Source organism: Pararge aegeria, chromosome 13 (assembly GCF_905163445.1).
Source record: "Pararge aegeria chromosome 13, ilParAegt1.1, whole genome shotgun sequence".
NCBI lineage: Eukaryota > Metazoa > Arthropoda > Insecta > Lepidoptera > Nymphalidae > Pararge > Pararge aegeria.
Window position 1 is genome coordinate 12,398,686 of NC_053192.1, and position 18,493 is coordinate 12,417,178.

At 35.5% G+C, this 18,493-nt stretch overlaps 1 protein-coding gene across 1 annotated transcript; it reads left to right on the plus strand.

Moving 5' to 3' along the window:
- The first annotated feature begins 128 nt into the window (after window positions 1-128).
- On the plus strand, window positions 129-17,845 carry LOC120628684 (F-box/LRR-repeat protein 4). Its single transcript, XM_039897239.1, has 13 exons — window positions 129-520; window positions 1,810-1,903; window positions 2,288-2,480; window positions 3,013-3,176; window positions 4,632-4,753; window positions 7,042-7,194; window positions 8,910-9,007; window positions 10,195-10,304; window positions 11,336-11,491; window positions 12,174-12,339; window positions 14,206-14,391; window positions 14,796-14,865; window positions 15,540-17,845. The coding sequence occupies exons 1-13, from the start codon at window positions 293-295 to the stop codon at window positions 15,648-15,650; spliced, it is 1,851 nt and encodes a 616-aa protein (XP_039753173.1). The 5' UTR covers window positions 129-292; the 3' UTR covers window positions 15,651-17,845.
- The last annotated feature ends 648 nt before the right edge of the window (window positions 17,846-18,493 follow it).

Genomic DNA, 18,493 nt, shown 5'->3' on the forward strand with positions numbered 1-18,493 from the left:
CCTATGAAGAGCCGACTGCCAAGTGTCAATTAGATCAATTAGTTGTCTGTGCACTGCAGGATCACCCGTCAAGTTAAAACGAACGACTTCATTGTTGTTGTGTTGTATTTTTATTTGGATTCTAAAGGTCTGACGGACGGACGGTTAAAACACTATTTCTGACTCCGCATACTTTATTATTTGAAGTGTTTTTACTTTTGGTGGTAATAAGACTTGTAGTGGTATCGGTGACTTGCCGTTTGTCAAAAGAGTAGAATTTTCCACCAAAGAATCGAAATATTTTTAACGTAAAATGCAAAGTGCAGCAGATATAATATCGTCACTGTTATGGTTTAAAGAGGATTCCTGCCCCGAAGATGACAAGGATTCACAGAATATTATTGAGCAATTTGTGCAGAATGTAGATGACTTTAGTTCCCAGTATGGCAGCGAAATAAGTGTGTCGTACACTGCATTCAACTTGCGTGGCCCGCCTTCTAATTTCCCAGATTATGGAGATTATCCTCAGGCCTTTGTTATGGTAAGCTTCTATATATATATATATATATATATATGTATATAGTGTTTTATTTTTACAGTAAAATACTATTAGAGAGAACTTAATTAAAAATGTTTTTTGTAAACTGCTACAAACGTCCAAATTAACAGCACGTCTAGGACAGGAAAGATGGAAATCACGAAAAGATTTGTCGTGATTTTTCATAGCACCTATAAGCTCTTGCTTATCATCATCATCATCAACAATCTATTACTGGCATACTACAGGGTATGCGTATCCTCTTATAATGATCAGGGTTTAGGCTGTAGTCCACCAGCATGGCTAGCATGGGCAGGAGACAATTAAATCCCCGGGGAAAGGATATAAATGTATCTTCTCCCACAGCTTTTTCAACTCTCAGAGCATTGGTACACAAGTGGAAATAATATCCAAAAAATACATGTGTAATAATAAATGGGGGTAAACTTCTCTTATTCCATATTCCTGTACTTTAGCAGGTCGACACGTTAATTGTATCCCTTGTCAAGGGATATAATCATTGGATAAAATTTTTGTCTCCTGCCCGTGCTTGCCCTGCTGATTGGTCAAGCTGGTGGATTTGTTGACTTGTCACATCCTTGAGAACATTATGGATAGCTCTCATGTAAGCAGGTTTCCTTTCAATGTTTTACGTCACCGTTAAAGCAAGTTATATTTAATAGCTTCTCATAATATAATTTTCTTTATATTGTAATAAATATAACACCAGTATCTTTTACAGTTGGGCAGTTTTTTTTAACATCAACCTGACAAAATTTCCTGTAATGTAATCTATTGTTGTGATGATTAACTTTTTTTGTTGTAACTGTATAATGGAATTGACATAGTATATCAATGTTTTTTTTAACAATAAAAAATCTTTTCAATATTGTAAGGAAATTGGTTGTTGGAATAGAGAAAAATGTAGTGGAATGGTAAACTAGCAGCCAAACAACAGGTAACTCTGAGGTTTTGGTTCACTAATCGTATATCTCTTGAAAACCATTTACTCCGACAAGATATAAAGCACACATTTCACATTTTGTCTCTTTACTGGGAGATCAAACCCAGGACGGTTTGATCATCAATTTGGGAATTTCTATGCAGAATTTTTGCTGGTTACTGCCATACCCCTTTTAGGTTAAACTGCTACTATCTTTAGACTACGTCATCACTAGCATCAGGTGGGATTGCAGTCAAAGGCTAAGAGTAATCTGTTTAAACAGATAGAATGGTGAATTACTTTTGATGATTTAAGTCTTTAATATTTATTGGTTTTTTTTTATTAATAGAGGACATATGGTACCTGGTGGGATGAGGCACCTTCAGTTCAGAAAGAATACATGCCTCAGAATAGCAGCGCTATACCAAGTCATGATTTTGTAGGTTTGTATTTTTGATTTATTATTTCATCCCATTAATATATAATATAAGTAAAATAAAATACCATAAGTGAATCACAATGAAAATTCACCATTTAACATTACATTAAGCAATGTAGATATATCTAAAAACACTTTAAGAAACTTCTATCATGACAACAGCAAATAAGTAAAGTTCGGTCATGATAGAAATCTGTCCATCAGATGTGGTGCTACATTTTTAGTGGGCATAATTTTGGCAAACTACATATTTAATTAGGCCATTCAAAGGGGCAATGCTATCAGTATCTCAGCTGCTAAGAATTAGATTAGAATATAAATAGTTTAACTAAAGTTATTATTAAGTTTATAAATGTAACTATAGTTTTTTTTTCTATAATTTCGTTAGAGGTGGCATTCGAGAGAGCAGTTTACCCATTAGAGGTTGCAGTATTTGAAACATATAATCCTGGCGCCCTAATCAGAATTTGGGCTTTTGGACCAACATCATGGATTCTGCTGTGGGAAGGAGAACCAGAGTACCCTGGTGATACACCTAGGATATTTAGCCCAACTATTAGACAAATTAATTTCCCTACAAGGTAATGCCATTATTACAGTAATTATGGAACCTTTACCTCTTATATTTCTTTTGTTAAATTTTTTGATTGTTACACCTAAAAAACTAGTTTAGAACTTCTATTCTTTTAAATCTGCCTTCCAAACTGATTGACAAGTCACTTTGGATAGACAGACATTTTAATAGAGCCTTTTTCAAATCCTAGTTAAAAGTCCTACTTAAATAAAGATAAAAAATATTTGTTAAATAACTGGTACAGTTACTGTACAAAATATGATTTATGAATTTAATTCCATTTATTGAAAGATTTCGATTAAAAGTTGCGTATAGTTGACAAGAAAAGAATATTGTCCTCTCATACAGTAATTTTTTTTCTTTTCATTACTTTTTGTGTGTGATTATATGTATAGTAGAACATTATTATATGAAATGCATAAAGTCTATAATGTAAGATTTTAAATATGGTCGTTAAACAATTTATATTTCCCTCCAACAAACTCACGGCGTCAACCGACAAGATAGCTATTTAATACGTATTTTTGGTTTTAAAATAGGATATTGAGGCTTGAATTCAACCATAGACTGCTGCCATATTACACAGAACTAGATGCGGTCCTTTTAAGAGGAAGAGTACCGGCGAATTTGGCAAATATTAAGAATAACTTTGCATATACAAGTTTGTTCTTCAAGAAGAAATCCCCACCGGTAGTTGAAAAAGGTGAGGAACGTATTAAAATGAAATACTTAATTTTTATTGAAAAGAATGATTGTATGAGCATTGATAAGGTTGATTGACCGATGGTTTTCGGTTTCATACTAAGCAGCGCGGCGGGAGTTGAAGGGAAGCGCTGTTGCGTGTTCCTATTTATTTTGTTTAACCCGTTTTGTACACGTGCAAGACACCGGTTGTTTTAACAATATCTAATGGATTTTCGTAAATCAATTTCTCAAAACGGTTACAAACCTTGCTGAGCATAGCTAAAAGTATAGTAAACCTTACATGGAGTAATCAAGCCTAAGGAAATCGAAGATTCGATACTGTAACATCAGAATAAAATGGATTTTATGCACTTTGTTTAAAAGCCCAAACTTGTCCTTAATTTAACAGAAAGTGCCATTAGCGAAGTAAAACTCGATTACAGAATTTGCGAGTTTAAAATGAGAAATATAATGGCCGTTTTGGTTTGACGTTACAGTGTTCCGATATTCAATCACGATTCAACGAAATCTTTTTTTAGGCTGGGTTTTTATTTTACCTTTGTGCAAGGAAGTTGATGCGATGACTTTTATATTGAAACTAAAGGTGTATATTACTCTTTGAAGCATAATAATATGAGAGCTAAAGAATAAGAAAGTTATTTGTCATACAATCTATGTTTTATAACGCATCCAACTAGGAAGTGCCTTAGCTAGTAGAGAAATGAACCTTAGCCTTGACAGCGGCGATAAAACATCTGTTGCGTAAACAATAATCTATCGCGTACAATAGCTATTAACCACCGTTTAATTGCATATCAATCTGTGTTTTCCTCATTACCGCGGTAATCTGTTGTTATATACATTTAATGATGATATTGATTGTTAATGCAATCTGTCATTCTAAAAACCGTGTAGTTAATAATATTAGTACTATAAAACAAAATAAATCAATAGTTTATTGTTATGAAAAAGATTCAATAGATATATTTTATATTGAATAATCTTTTACACTTCTAGTTGAATTTATCAAGGATGAAATAAACTTCTGCAGAGGTATTTAACTTAAAACATATCTAAGAACTCTTAAGGTAATTAATACTTGTATTATGAATGTAAAACACAATTATGAGTGTTACCAAAATTCGGCTAAATTTAGTACGTACGTCGAAAAAAAAGGTCGTCGTGTGTAGAAAGGTTTGCTGCAAATCATGCAGTTCCAAACTTTTAAAAAGGCTAGGCTTTTCTTATTCCAGTACAAGCTAGCCGTCGACTAAAATCTCACCTGGTAAGTGATAATATAGTATAAGATGGTAGCGGACAAACCTGTTAGGGAGTATGGTAGTCACACTCCTAATCGGTTTCTACGCGAGATCGCACGGGAACACTAAATCGCTTAGCGGCACGTCTTTGTCGGTAGCTAGCCACGGCTAAAGCCACACCACACCAATATTCTGTAATGCATTATCGTTTTCAGGAATGCTACTTAACAAAGTGTTGGCTTCAAACCTCCATGAGAAACTTGGCAACCCTGCCATATTGATGCAAGCAGATAACCTTGACACTGGACCTCCACTGGGTGATTTTCAACGATTGCCGGTAAGCTAAACTGAATTTATTTTAAGAAACGGTTAAATAGATGTTATCATGATTAATACGCGCAAACACGTTAATCTAACATACATACGCACGTTTATATACGCACGCACGCACACATACCTGTACACCTTTTAAACAAGCTGATAAATAATGATATTATGATTTCATTATGTACATGCGTATGCATGTGAGTTTATATGCACATAAATAACACACGCACATTTGCAAACTGACATAAATACGCACACAAACATGCCCTAACACATATTATAGTATACAACGATAGTTCTTATATATTATGTACGTTATTTCCTTTCTCGTTTTTATCATGTAAAAATCGTTTAAACCAACATCAGAAGAGAACTGTACACAGTTGTGGGTCGCAGCACGTAAGGGCCAACCATAAAATCTGCTATTTACCGTTAAGGCATCTATTATAATGAATAACGTATATGTACAAAGTTGTCATAAAAAAATACGCGGTGACAACCATAGCATCAGCTGTTTTCATTGAAGGTCTGATAAGGACACGATTGCTATGGCCACGGAAGCTAGATGAAGGACCTAGATTATGATCAAACAAAATTCAATATACACTTTAAAACACACAATCCCGGGTAAAATATGGGCCAGTCCTTTTATAAGAATAAGTTTAATAGTGATACATTTTATAGGCGGTGTACTTGTTCCTCTTCTCCTAATGACGTTGTATGAACCTTAATTCGTATTTGATTAACTAACCAGTATTGATTCTGTTTAAATCACATTCGCTTTGCTATTTTTAAGTGGGTAGATAAGAAGTTTGTTTAGGTTTATTTCCGATAGGCACGCTCATTGCTTGCGGAAAATTAAAAAAAAATATGGAGTAGGTATTAGGTAATGTATCAGAAGTTTGCAAGTATACCGAGCTATACTAATAAATAAAATTAATTGTCTGTATCTAATGTCAACATTATAGCTTTTACTAAATGGTTATCAATGTAGAAACGGTAAATATATAATTATAAAATGTCTGTACTTGTTCCGGCTAATTTAGAAAACGGCTGGACCCATTTTACGAGACTTTCTCAGGCAGTAGAGGGTTATGTGGGGAGTGACATAGAACATAGAGTACTTATTAATTAGGGAGGGGGAAAAGACTGTTGAGGGACGCTGTTGTTGTCTTTCAAAGTTAGGGACATTTAAAATTAGAGTGTAGGTTTCTTTAGGATGCTAGTATACCCCTCAAAGGGTGGAACGTATCTGAGTTTAGAAACAAAAATACTTTTTTTAGATGAGAATGGTGGTGGAATAAGGAATACAAGTATGTAATAGCGACTAAGAGAGGTTGCAGGAAAAAAAATTCTGCGTTCCATAACTATGCCGCGTAGTCAGCGATAAAACATCTCGTGCATTGCGTCATCAACAATAGAAAATGACCTAGCCATCATGCGAGACTCATTATTTTGAACGTCTCTTGAATTATTCAAAGTACAAACGATCAGACTGAATCCATATGTGTCATAATTTTCTTAACGTAGCTGACATATGGAACATTAAACTTATAAATATTAAATGTAGTCTATTCAGTGCATCACTATAAAATTATTATTTCTGAAAGGTGTTTATATCGATATCAAATATCTCTGTTAATTACTTTCGAAATTATTGTTTGATACGCCTGTTTAGAAGATTATTTATTAGAAATGACTAAACTAAAATGAATGTTTCCATTTTATAATAAATCTTTTCATTAAATTTATGGAAACAATTGTACTAATATAAAACTAAGTTATACCTAAAACGTGTTCTATACAACCGCAACCACAACAATTTTCCAATCGAGTCTGGAATCTGAAATCCAAAATTTTTCTCTCAATTAAATTACATTAAAAAAAAGAATCAACGACTATTTAAATTATATAGTCAAAAAATAATGCTAATCGAATACCACAGCAGCCGGATGGAAAGCATGGATCCAATTTGAAATGAGAAATTGCTATTCCTACGGCATTTCAAATGTATGACTACAATGCATGTACTAAGATGACTGATAATTAATTATATGAATAATATACGTACATACTTATAATATATAGATAAACACCCAGGCACTGAAAAACATTCATGGTCATTACACAAACATTGTCCAGTTGTGGGAATCAGACCCACGGCCTTGGCTCAGAAACCAGCGTCGCTGCCAACTGCGTCAATCGGCCGTCAAATTTTCATAATATATTATGGATTTCCGCAAAGTAACGCCTGCTTCCAATATTCAAAATTCCATCTCATATCATTTTCGATTACAGGACGAAACAATACTATCGGTGATGAAATTCCTGGACATGCAATCTTTATGTCGCTGCGCACAAGTAAACCGACACTTCAGAAGGTTGGCTTCGGATGCTATACTCTACAGAAGTATTGATCTCAGACCCTATTGGCATTGCGTAAAGTCGCAGGTTTGTATTTCTACACTCACTCTACAATTGTGGCCGCGTATCTCAACCGTTTATCGTCTTATCGGCTCAATAAACTGGCATTACCAACGCGGGCGTTTTCTATGGCGTCGACTAGGGGGCTTATACTCATTACTGAAAGCAGTATTATATTGAATTGATAGATTGTTTATATTGTTTAGTTGTGTACACATACTTTGGGTTGTACCTTAAAACAAAACATGTTATTACTTATATTTAGATCTACTTTTAGTTATTACCTGTTTTGTGTACCTAATAACAATAAACAACAATAATAAATAAATAAATAAATATACTACGACAATCACACATCGCAATCTAGCCCCAAAGTAAGCGTAGCTTGTGTTATGGGTACTAAGATAACTGATGAATATTAAACTAAATTAATATGATGAACAATAAACAATAAAGGGTCGGATAAGAAAGATAAGTGTCACTCATGTTAGGAGTATCTTTAGGTAATTCAATAAGAAGATCTCTATAAGAACTAGAGTTACTGACATAGCTCAATGATTCTCCAAGGTGAAGAGGTAATGTGCGGGGCACATAGCTCAGAGAACCGATGGACGTTGGGGTCCTAAGGTGGTGAAGGTTGTTGGTCGCCCCCCAACGATATGGACAGACATCAAACGAGCTCGTGGGTGATGCTGGAAACAATCGGCCCATGACCCTGGATTTTAGAACTCCCTAATTAACTCCCTAATGTGATTATGATTACGATGTTTACGTTCTCGAATCCAATCTTATAGTCCAGTAATAAAATAAGATTACTCTAAGCGATGGTAGTAAGGGAGCATTTGCCAAGTTTCCTGGTTACGGGTGGCGCATTAAAAATCTACATAAGTGTCATTGTCATTTGCTAACCCCATTTGCCTGCAAATTTACATACACATGGTATGTGAATGTAATTGTGCCATTGATTTATGCGTGCTAAGGTTATTAAGTTGGAATGCTGCCATATTAGATTAATAATAATCTTTATATATATAATTCTTATGTGCGTGTGTATGTCACTGAACTCCTCCTAAACGGCTGGACCGATTTAAATGAATTTTTTGGTATGCCTTTGGGTGGCACCCTGGATGGTTTAGATTCACAAATCAGCCCGACAGATGGCGCTGGGGTCCGCTTGTATAATGTATAATATGTAAATAAGCGATGATAGTATGAAGACTCCGGCTTCCTTTAAGGTATAGATATATATATAGAGTTAGATCCCCGGCACGGCACACCTGGTCGTAAGTGATGTTGTAAGTCTAAAATGCTACCGGGCTAACTGGTTCGAAGTTATAATAAACCTAAAACCTAATACCTGTTATCGGTTCCTACGCGACATCGTTCAGGAATACTGAATTGGCACGTCTTTGTTAGTAGGGTTGTAATTAGCCACGGTCAAGCCTCCCACCTCCCACCTCCCTCCAACCAGATCAGAGAAGATTCAGAAATTATAAATTCCCAAACTGTCTTTGCCGGGAATCGAACCAGGGATCTCCTACTTAAATTCACAGCGCTCAAAATTGCACCAGGGAGGTCTAACAAGGAAGGAATAACAAACATTTGAACACCTACCTACCTAACATTAGATTATCTGAGAATATGCGGGGCTAGTAAGTTTTATGGCTTAAAATTTTCTACACCGAGGTAGTAATTTCAGTTCAAGTTATTTTGTACTCCAAAACATTATTTTTGCTCCTCAGGTGCTAGTAACCTTGTCAGTGCGATGCAAATTTCTACAAAAATTGGATCTGTCTTGGTGCGGTAGCCATTGCATGATTCAACCGCAGTATGTAGTCAAGTAAGTATAAAACATCTATATAAATGCAGATATGGTCCTACGATCAAATATTTTACACTATGCCTACAGCAGTCCACTGCTGGACAATAGGCCCCTTACAACAGTTGGGTTTTTTCATTATTACCACGCTGGGCAGACGGGTTGGTTATTGCAGTAGATAGTAATAGTAGCATAGAGGACGCTGCTACCCGTTTTCCGTTTTTCCTAAGTCGCTCCGTATGACAGCCGCGGAAAAAAGAGGAGTGACGAGTGAAGTAGTGAAAAGAGTAGTTAAAAAAAAAAGAAACGAAAATTTAAAAAAAAAATCGTTTTGCTGTCACAACTCGGCAGGTCAATTGAACCTGGAGAGGTTGAACTGGTTTATGACCAGTGCAACCGCTTCTAGCACTCATGAACTACTACAGACCACAAAAGAATCCTGTCTTACTTAAATATTTGGGAAAATACGGTTTAGCCTTGCTAGAACTGTTATGCGAAAATAGATACTGATGGATCAGGGATCACCATTTGTATTTAGTTTAATCTTACTGTCACGTCGGAAATACAAGGTCGACTTATTTGGTGTTCTTTTTGCATTTTAGCACCAATAAGTTGGTGCTATTTTCTCTGTTCAATGAACCCCTCCAAACGCAATAATATAATGAGTCTATGGAATGAATGCATTATTTTTAAAAAAAGGTTTCGTAGATAGCTAAAGAATTTAAACTAAGATTATTTTCATTGTTAATCAACATATAAAACAATTGTAAACCTAATAATGTGACTAGGTCGAAATGTGAAAAATTATATATATGATGTACGTGGGATGTACTTGTTTATTTAAAACGGTGATAGCCAAGTGGGAAAGACTTCGACTTCCCTTTAGGGGGCCCAAGTTCGAATCCCAGCACGTCCCTCTAACTTTTTGTAAGGAATTAATACGCATATAACACATTTCTTTAATTGAAGCAATCTAAATAACACTTGCTTTAAACGGTGAAGGAAAACATCGTGAGTAGAGTTCTCCATAATATTCTCAACGGCCAATCCGCACTGGGTCAGCGTGGTAGACTACGGCCTTAACCATCTCTCACTATGACAGGAGATCTGTGCCTATAGTAGGCCGTTAATGTATTGATATGATGGTACTTGTTTACTATTTAAAAAAAAAAATTGAGAGAACTAAAAAAAAAAATTTTTACTTCCAGTTTTCTAAAGGACAGTGGCGCTGAATTAACACACTTAAGAATGAACTGCTGCAAATTTGTCGACAATTTTGTGCTAAGAGCCATAGTTGACACCTCTTCTAATTTACAAGGTAGGTCTAATTTTTACATTGTCTGATTTGTATGTCTTCATCTTCAAGGCTATAGTCAGCATATTAACGTCTCACTAATGGGTTCTGGCCTCCTCTTTTACACGAGAAAGGGCTTTTTGTGTGTAGAATCGCCACGCTTCTCTGGCCATAAATGATTATAGATGGTGATATGTACTGGGACCAATTTATCCGCGGACTAAATGTAAACAAACACATGTCAGATCGTTCACTAAGTGAAGGGGTAAACAACATTTTAGGCTCCTGCGAAAAGAAAAAAAACATTTCAATTAATATTTTCATGTTCCGTAAAAATTTAAAAGAAAATATGGTGTCTAACTCTAAAATGCTATAGTAACCTAACCTAACCGAACATGTCCACGACATTAAGAATTGACCGCACTTAAGTAGTCTGGATCGATTTTAATTATATAAATGTAAAATGCATATAAAAATTTCCGGAACCGACAGTATTTGAACCTGCGACTCATTGGCAATCGCGTCCTGAGCGCTTTAACCAATTAAACTACGGCTCTAGCGACTGTAGCGCCATCTAGTAGGAAAGATTGCAGTTTCGATCTACTTTTTCTAAAAACCATATTACAATGAGACACGTTTAAAACAAGAGATGACATTGCTTTATTATAATTTTTTTTTGTGTGTAATTCCACGTGTAGGTACGTGGAGGAATTATCAATTTATGAATTTAATATGCATAAAAAAAATTTCGTAACCGACTGTAGCGCCATCTAGTAGGACATTATTATAAAATTATAAAAAAGCAATGTGTCATTTCTTGTTACAAACGTTTCTCATTGTAATATGGACCTTTGAAAAGTAGATCGAAACTGCAATGTTTCCTACTAGATGGCGCTACAGTCGCTGTAAGACTGATGTAAAAGGCATATACTAATTTCGGCATCGGTAAAATTTGTAATTCCTCCAAGTGTAGCTTTACCTACCTCCACTTGAAGGGATAAAAATTATAAAAAAAGTCTTGATCGACTAGCATTAGCGGCTGTTTTCGTTTTCAGAGCTATGTCTTCGCTCCGTAGTAAGCTGCACCGAGTGGTCCTGTATAGCATCTCTTACGAAACTAAAACGGCTTGATTTGTATAGAACTCATATTACTACATCTGCAGCTGTTGCCATCGTATGGTCCAACCCTGGATTACAGCATCTTAATGTTGGTAGGCCTATAAACATCTCCTTATATTACTAGTTTATACTAACACTTATATACTTAACAAACCAAAATAAATAAAATGAATAATAAATAAATATACTAGGGCAATAGCCAGCCATACGATAACTGATGAATACTTTAATATTTATATATATGTACTAATAATATTATATAGCACTGTAGATGATGATGATGATGATGATGATGATTGTTTGTTTGTCCTTTTGTCTGTTTGCCTTTTTGTTTGTTTGTCTGTTTCTCTGTTTGCCTGTTTGCCTGATTTTCTGTTTGCCTGTTTGCCTGTTTGTCTGTTCGTTTATTTAACTGTTTGCCTGTTCGCCTGTTTGTCTGCTTTCCTGCTTGTCCGTTTGTCCGTTTGCCTGTTTGCCTGTTTGCCTGTTTGTCCGTTTGCCTGTTTGTCTGTTTGCCTGTTTGTCTGTTTCTTTGACTGACTTGACTTTTGGCTTTGAGATTTAAATTAAAAGGAATGATTATAACGTAGGGTACTTTTGATACAAAATACATCCAATTCCTATGATAGTCTGCAATTAACGATTTTTAAAAATGTAATTACGTAACTCGGCGTAAAACCCGGGTAACGCCGCGAGACGTACCTATTACAGTTATGAACGTAAATACGAAGAGTAACGTATTTTGAGTTTACACTAACTTAACCCTTCTTTCAGGCTCCTGCAAAATGATATCGGCAATGGATGAAGTTGCTTTAGCATTAGGCGCAAATTGTCCAGATCTGATGTCAGTTGACTTCTGGAAGTCGTATTCCTTGACCGCCGTGGGCATTAGAGCTTTGGGCAGTTGCAGGAACCTGCAGGAGCTAGACGTTGGATGGTGGTAAGCGATTTATTTTCAATATACAACGTAGGACAAAATTACGAAATAATATTGAAGGGTGCATAAGTATATTTCATAAGGAATCACCCTGTAAAAATCAAAAGAGACGTACATAGTTATTTTTCCATACAAATGAAAACATTCTAAGTGTTTACTTATGACAACCCTATTGAAGATGAAAGACCGACTCGTGCACGCTATGCGATGCGGATCCAATAAAGTGACAGGAGTCACATAATTTTTAATTTAGCATGTGATGAGGCTGTATCTGATTTCTTTCAGTAAAAACTATTTGGTTTACGTTTACCCTGTAAAAATCAAAAGATACATACATAGTTATTTTTCCATACAAATGAAAACATTCTAAGTGTTAACTTATGACAACCCTATTGAAGATGAAAGACAGAAACGTGCACGCTATGCGATGCGGATCCAATAAAGTGACAGGAGTCACATAATTTTTAATTTAGCATGTGATGAGGCTGTATCTGATTTCTTACAGTAAAAACTATTTGGTTTACGTTTTCACAGGAAAGTCTCTGAGACAGTACATAATGTACCTCTAAAGCCTGTGAAGTTTTATTTCGATTTTCATTTAAACGTTCTATAGTTAAATTTACTCTACTTTTTAGCTTGGCATACTAATCAGTGTTCAGTTTGAGATAATTCCGCCTCCGTAAAGATTTCGGTTATGTTAGCAGCTAGTACAAATCTGTTACCGTTAACACGATCTCCACCCGCAGTCATATCTTTGTCGCTATAGTATGACGATAAGTTTTGTCTGTTTGTTTGTTTGTTTGTCCGTCCTTCAAGCCCAAACTTTGCAATAAATCAACTTTATTTTTTCGCATAGATTTAGTTGAAAGAATGATGCTGTAAATGGGTATAGTGCTAATTTCTGACGTGCAATTTTCTTATATACTACGAGTTTATTTCACATATGAATTACTACTACTATTTACTTAACACTTAAAATTCTGAACAATAGTCTTTTAATTAAGAAGTGTCACAAAAATATTCGTTGCCTACGTTTCGTTGTATTCCTAACGTAGCCTACGTTAGGCATATTATAATGTCTCTTTCTATCTCAGAAAAAAAAAGTTTCTCACGGAATTTGTAAAAAACCGTAGTAAACGAGAGCGAGGAACGCGGGGGCAAAAGTTAGTTATTCATATTTGTCGTTAACATGTGAAAATATGAGCAAGCGGCTAACACACAAAAGTTTTCACGTCGTAGAAACTGCCTCAAGGTTTCCAATAACAGCCGGTTGGAGCAGTAGGCAGCGACCCTGCTTTCTAAGTCCAAGGCTGTGGATTCCCACAACAGGAGAATGTTTGTGAAATGAACATGAATGTTTATTAGTGCTGGGTGTTTATCTGTATATTATAAGTATTTATAGAATAGAATAGAATAGAAAAAACTTTATTGCAACAGAACAATAGGAAAGATATAATAAAAAAACACGGAAAACAGTAATAGTACTTAGTCCTAGGGTGCAAAGGCGGCCTTATCACTAAAAGTGATCTTTTAAAGGCAACCTGAGCGTGCGAAGATAAAATAAAGTTGTAAAGTGGATGGTGCATAAAGTATGTTACAAAAAAGAAAATAAACTTACATAAACATACATACTATAATTACATAATATCTACAATTAATAAAATTATAAACTTACATAATACTCAATTACATAGATAAGTAATAATTATTTTAAGTGAATGACTCGTTATAGCGAGTTATATATTCTTACAAAAATATCAATCAGCTATCTTAGTACCCATAACACAAGCTACGCATACTTTGGGGCTAGATGGCGATGTGTGTATTGTTGTAGTATATTTAATATCAATTTCACCCTTATTATTTCAGTCTGCAAGCGGGCGGATCTGGGGAATGGCTCGCTTCGCTATCTGGGGGTGAAATACGCAAGTTGTTCTTGGGCGCATTACGTGGAGTATGCGATAGAGATTTGCGCATTCTATTACCGAAGATACCAAAGTTGGCGCAACTCGACCTGCTTGGAGTTAGGGCTGTGACATCTGACATATGCTCTGAGTAAGTATATTTATACGTTGCTCCTGATTGCAAAGTGTGAGATTTTCTGGCAACATCCACTTATTCGATCGAGTGAAAGTTAACTATGATTTATATGGTATCGAAGAAGTGCCATCTAGTTTCAATATTTGAAAACCGTACTGTCTCTTTGAATAAATATAAATCGAAGTTAACTTTCACGCGATCGAATAAGTAAACGTTGGTACAAAAGCTCACACTTGTCACTCTGATCTATGGAAACCGATTGAGATGATGAGTTCCAAAATGAGGCTTCTTAAACTGTTTTTTTTTTTCAACAATGAACCACAGCGAAAGAAAGATGTTATCCTTGTCCATATTTAATTATTAGTTCTCTCTACAGTAAAAATGTCAAAGTTCGGAAAGAAATGTTTATTGTTTTCTAGCATACTGGCAGAATGTCGAGAGCTGAGACTTCTGGACGTCAGTTTCTGCGATCAGATACAAGAATCTCAGGTAATTCAAATCCTTAACAATTGGAAATTGACACCTATAACTTAGTAGCCAGTTCTAAATGAACTATTCTTGCGATATTAGATATCATCGTCATCAATTTTATAAATTTAAAATGCATATAAAATTGATAATTCCTCCAAGAGTAAGTAAAAACAGTAATAAAAATAATAAAATTATGATCATCATCATCATCGAATCAACTGGCTGACGTCCACTGGTGGACATAGGTCTTTTGTAGGGCGTTCCAAACTCCACGATTCTGGGCCGATTGTCCGGTCTGTCCACCAACGCTGTTGGGGGTCGACCAACGCTGCGTTTACCGGTGCGGGGTCGCCACTTCAACTCCTTGGAACCCCCAACGTCCATCGGTTCTCCGAGCTATGTGCCCCGCCCATTGTCACTTCAAGCTTCGCGACTCGTTGAGCTATGTCGGTAACGGATCTTCTTATTTCTGATTTGATCACGTAGAGATACTCCTAGCATAGTTCCATCGTTCGCTGAGTGACCCTGGGCCGTCTTATGAGGCGTAGTTAGCGACCACGTCTTTGATCCGTAAGTCATCACTGGCAACACTCACTGTTCGAGGACTTTGGTATTCAGGCACTGAGGGGTTTTGGACGAAAAGATGTCAAGAAGATATTATAAAAATTATAACTGTTATTTTTTATTTAAAGGTACTGGAATGGCGAAAACAATATCCCCATGTTAGTATCAAGAGATCCTTCCAAGCGGCTAACCTGAATGCTGCACCGTACGCTTTGTTTCTAGCACCGAGCTTTGGATAAATCTTCTCTTTCTAAAATTTATCGATTTATCCTTTTACTAAGTAACTATAAAGCTAGGTCCACTTATTGTGTCTAACCTGCGTCATTACATGATTTTTTTTCCTACAACCAATCACAAGGCACGCTTAACTCAGCGCCTCTCGCTATTGGCTGTAAGTTTTTAAAGAGCTGGACGCCTGATTTAACCTTACCTTATGTTCTTTCCGTATAAGTTTCCGTAACACTAAGTAACTTCGCTTCGTCTTCGTGAGAAGAGTTTGTGTTTGTACGTGCATTTATTAAGTGTGCGAATGCTCGCGATTTTATTGTACGATGTACGCTACTCAGTTTTATAGTGACTACTACAGATATAATCGAAGAGAATATCTTTATTTGCAAATACCCGTTTTCAAGCTGTAATATATTTAAAAAAATGGTTACACTGTTTTGCCACACATGGCGTTCCTATAAAATCACGCGAAGGATTTTATAGGAAACAATAATTGAATAATATTCTAGTTACTCTATCAAAAATAATAGGTGAATACATAGCGTTACGAACTGATATACAGTCACTACTAACAGACAGACTTGGCGTTTTAAAAGGCCTTATAAATTAGGCCTATTTGAAATAAATAAATAAATTGATTGATAACACATAAATAAATGTACTTGACTATAAATTAACTTAATACTCAATGCGAGAAAGAGAGACTACTAATACTCTCCTTTAATAAAAAACAATAATATTTTAATTTCAATCCTGTTTCTCCATATCATTGACTGCATCACAAATTAGCGATAGTAGAGAAGGGTTTCTTGTTATCTTTCGATAATTTTTTAATTGTAAAATAAAAAAGAATAATTACAAAAAAAAACTGAATCTTTTCCAAAATAAGCTTTAAATAATATTAGTTTAAAAAAACAAAAAACGAAAGAAGATAAAAAAAGGCTAAGAAGTCAATTGTAATTGATATCCCAAAAAAAAAGGTTTGTATTGTTGAAAGATATTAGATATTATTTGAGGATGCAAGCGATCTCGTCATTGGTTCTCCTAGGTATACCGGGCTGTGCGTTCAGGAACTGTATCTGTGGTGCAAGCTGTGCCTTAACCAAATTTCAGTTCAATCGAATAACTTACATAACAGCGATACCGGAACAATGGGGAAGACAACTGTCAATTAGTTCCGCCTAGAGGGCGCTAAATGTTTCCCTAAAATTTGTTACTCTTACATTTTTTGTTACTCTTTTTATTTGTAACACAGTGGATCGTTTTGTATATAGCAAATTTTTTTGCGTTCCTTTTTGTTTTTTTAATCGCATGAAAAAAATACTTACTCCACATAATGTCACATTCGAATTTCGAATAACTTTACCACGCTAGCGGATAAAAAAAAAGTTTGCGCTCGGATTATTAGAATAAGCCTTTTAAATCTAGTGAGGCGAAAAAAATTGTTTTATAATAGTCGGTATGGATATTCAGCTATCTGCCGATGATTTTTAGTTCTCTGCCTAGAGGCTAGGTGGGTCATTATGTCCAACGTAAAATAAAACGTAATAAAGGGTAACAAGAGAAAAATTCTAATGATTATCCGCGAAGCATCAAATTGGGTTTCCCATGTCTCTAAGCATTGGAATATGAATCTTGTGAAACTTGCCAATTTAAAGGAGAGATTTGTGTGCATTGCCACTTTTCTTTAACTGGGCGCTTAGTACCCGTGCCGTCTATAATTTGTATAATTAGGACATTCCTATGTAAAGAGCCTATGTATTGTGATTTTTGGAATATTTATATATCTATACATTTAGTAGATTGTAGTTACACATATTATTATATAAGAAGACTGAAAAATGTATTAATCCTGGATCATATTTATCAGCATCGATTCGCAATTAGCCGGAGGGTTCTATACACACTTATTCGAATCTTGCGTAAAATTCCGACGGCTATCACATGCTTTCAGCTGCTATGGTAAGTATACCATAGCAAGTGAAGAGTACGTAAATACATACGAAGTAGATAAGCATATACGATATACTATCGTATATACTTATCAACTGAAACTCTTCACTTACCCATAACTTCCGTTTATCTTGATTTGTCTATCCGTACAGAAACGGAAATCTGATAGTAATGAATGGTAATTTAGTGACAAAAAGTATTAATGTAAAGAAAATCATCATCATCAAATCACATCAACCCATTACCGGCCCACACCGGAGCCTGAGCACGGGTCTCCTCCCACAATGAGAAGGGCTTGAGGCAGTACTGGAGTACGGCCTCAAGCCCTTCTCATTCTCATCCCACGCTGGCTCATTCCGGATTGGTGGACTCCACACACCTTTGAGAACATTATGTAGAACTCTCAGTCATGCAGGTTTCGTCGCGATGTTTTCCTTCACCGTTGAAGCAAGTGATATTTTAATTACTTAAAACTAGTGTTGCCCAAATGCAAGAACAAGACGAGACTTAGCCAGTCTTGGTCTTGGTCTTGCGCCAATACACCTGGTCTTGGTCTTGGTCTTGGTCTTGCGCTCCCAGTCTTGGTCTTGGTCTTGGTCTTGCAGCAAGAGTCTTGCAAGTCTTGCAATTACCTATTAGTCTATTACTATTTATTAAAGTTTACTTTAAATCTTAGAAAAACGTATTAGAATTGGAACATTGTGAGCTTGAATTAACATAGCCATAGTAAAGATCAAGCAGATTAATAAATAACTGAAGATTTGATAAGAAATTCGAAAAATCAACTGACCTATATGTCGTTTTCCATGGAAGTAACTGTTTCTTAATAAACATTTATGATTTATAAGCTTACATTTGCTAAAACATGTAAAAAAACAAATTAATTACAATAACTTGACTG

Excerpts from the sequence above, each read along its gene's own strand:
- LOC120628684 (XM_039897239.1), top strand. The coding sequence starts at position 293 with ATGCAAAGTGCAGCAGATATAATATCGTCACTGTTATGGTTTAAAGAG. Across the intron at positions 11,492-12,173 it reads ATTACAGCATCTTAATGTTG|GCTCCTGCAAAATGATATCG; the intron begins GTAGGCCTATAA and ends CCCTTCTTTCAG. Across the intron at positions 14,392-14,795 it reads ACATCTGACATATGCTCTGA|CATACTGGCAGAATGTCGAG; the intron begins GTAAGTATATTT and ends ATTGTTTTCTAG.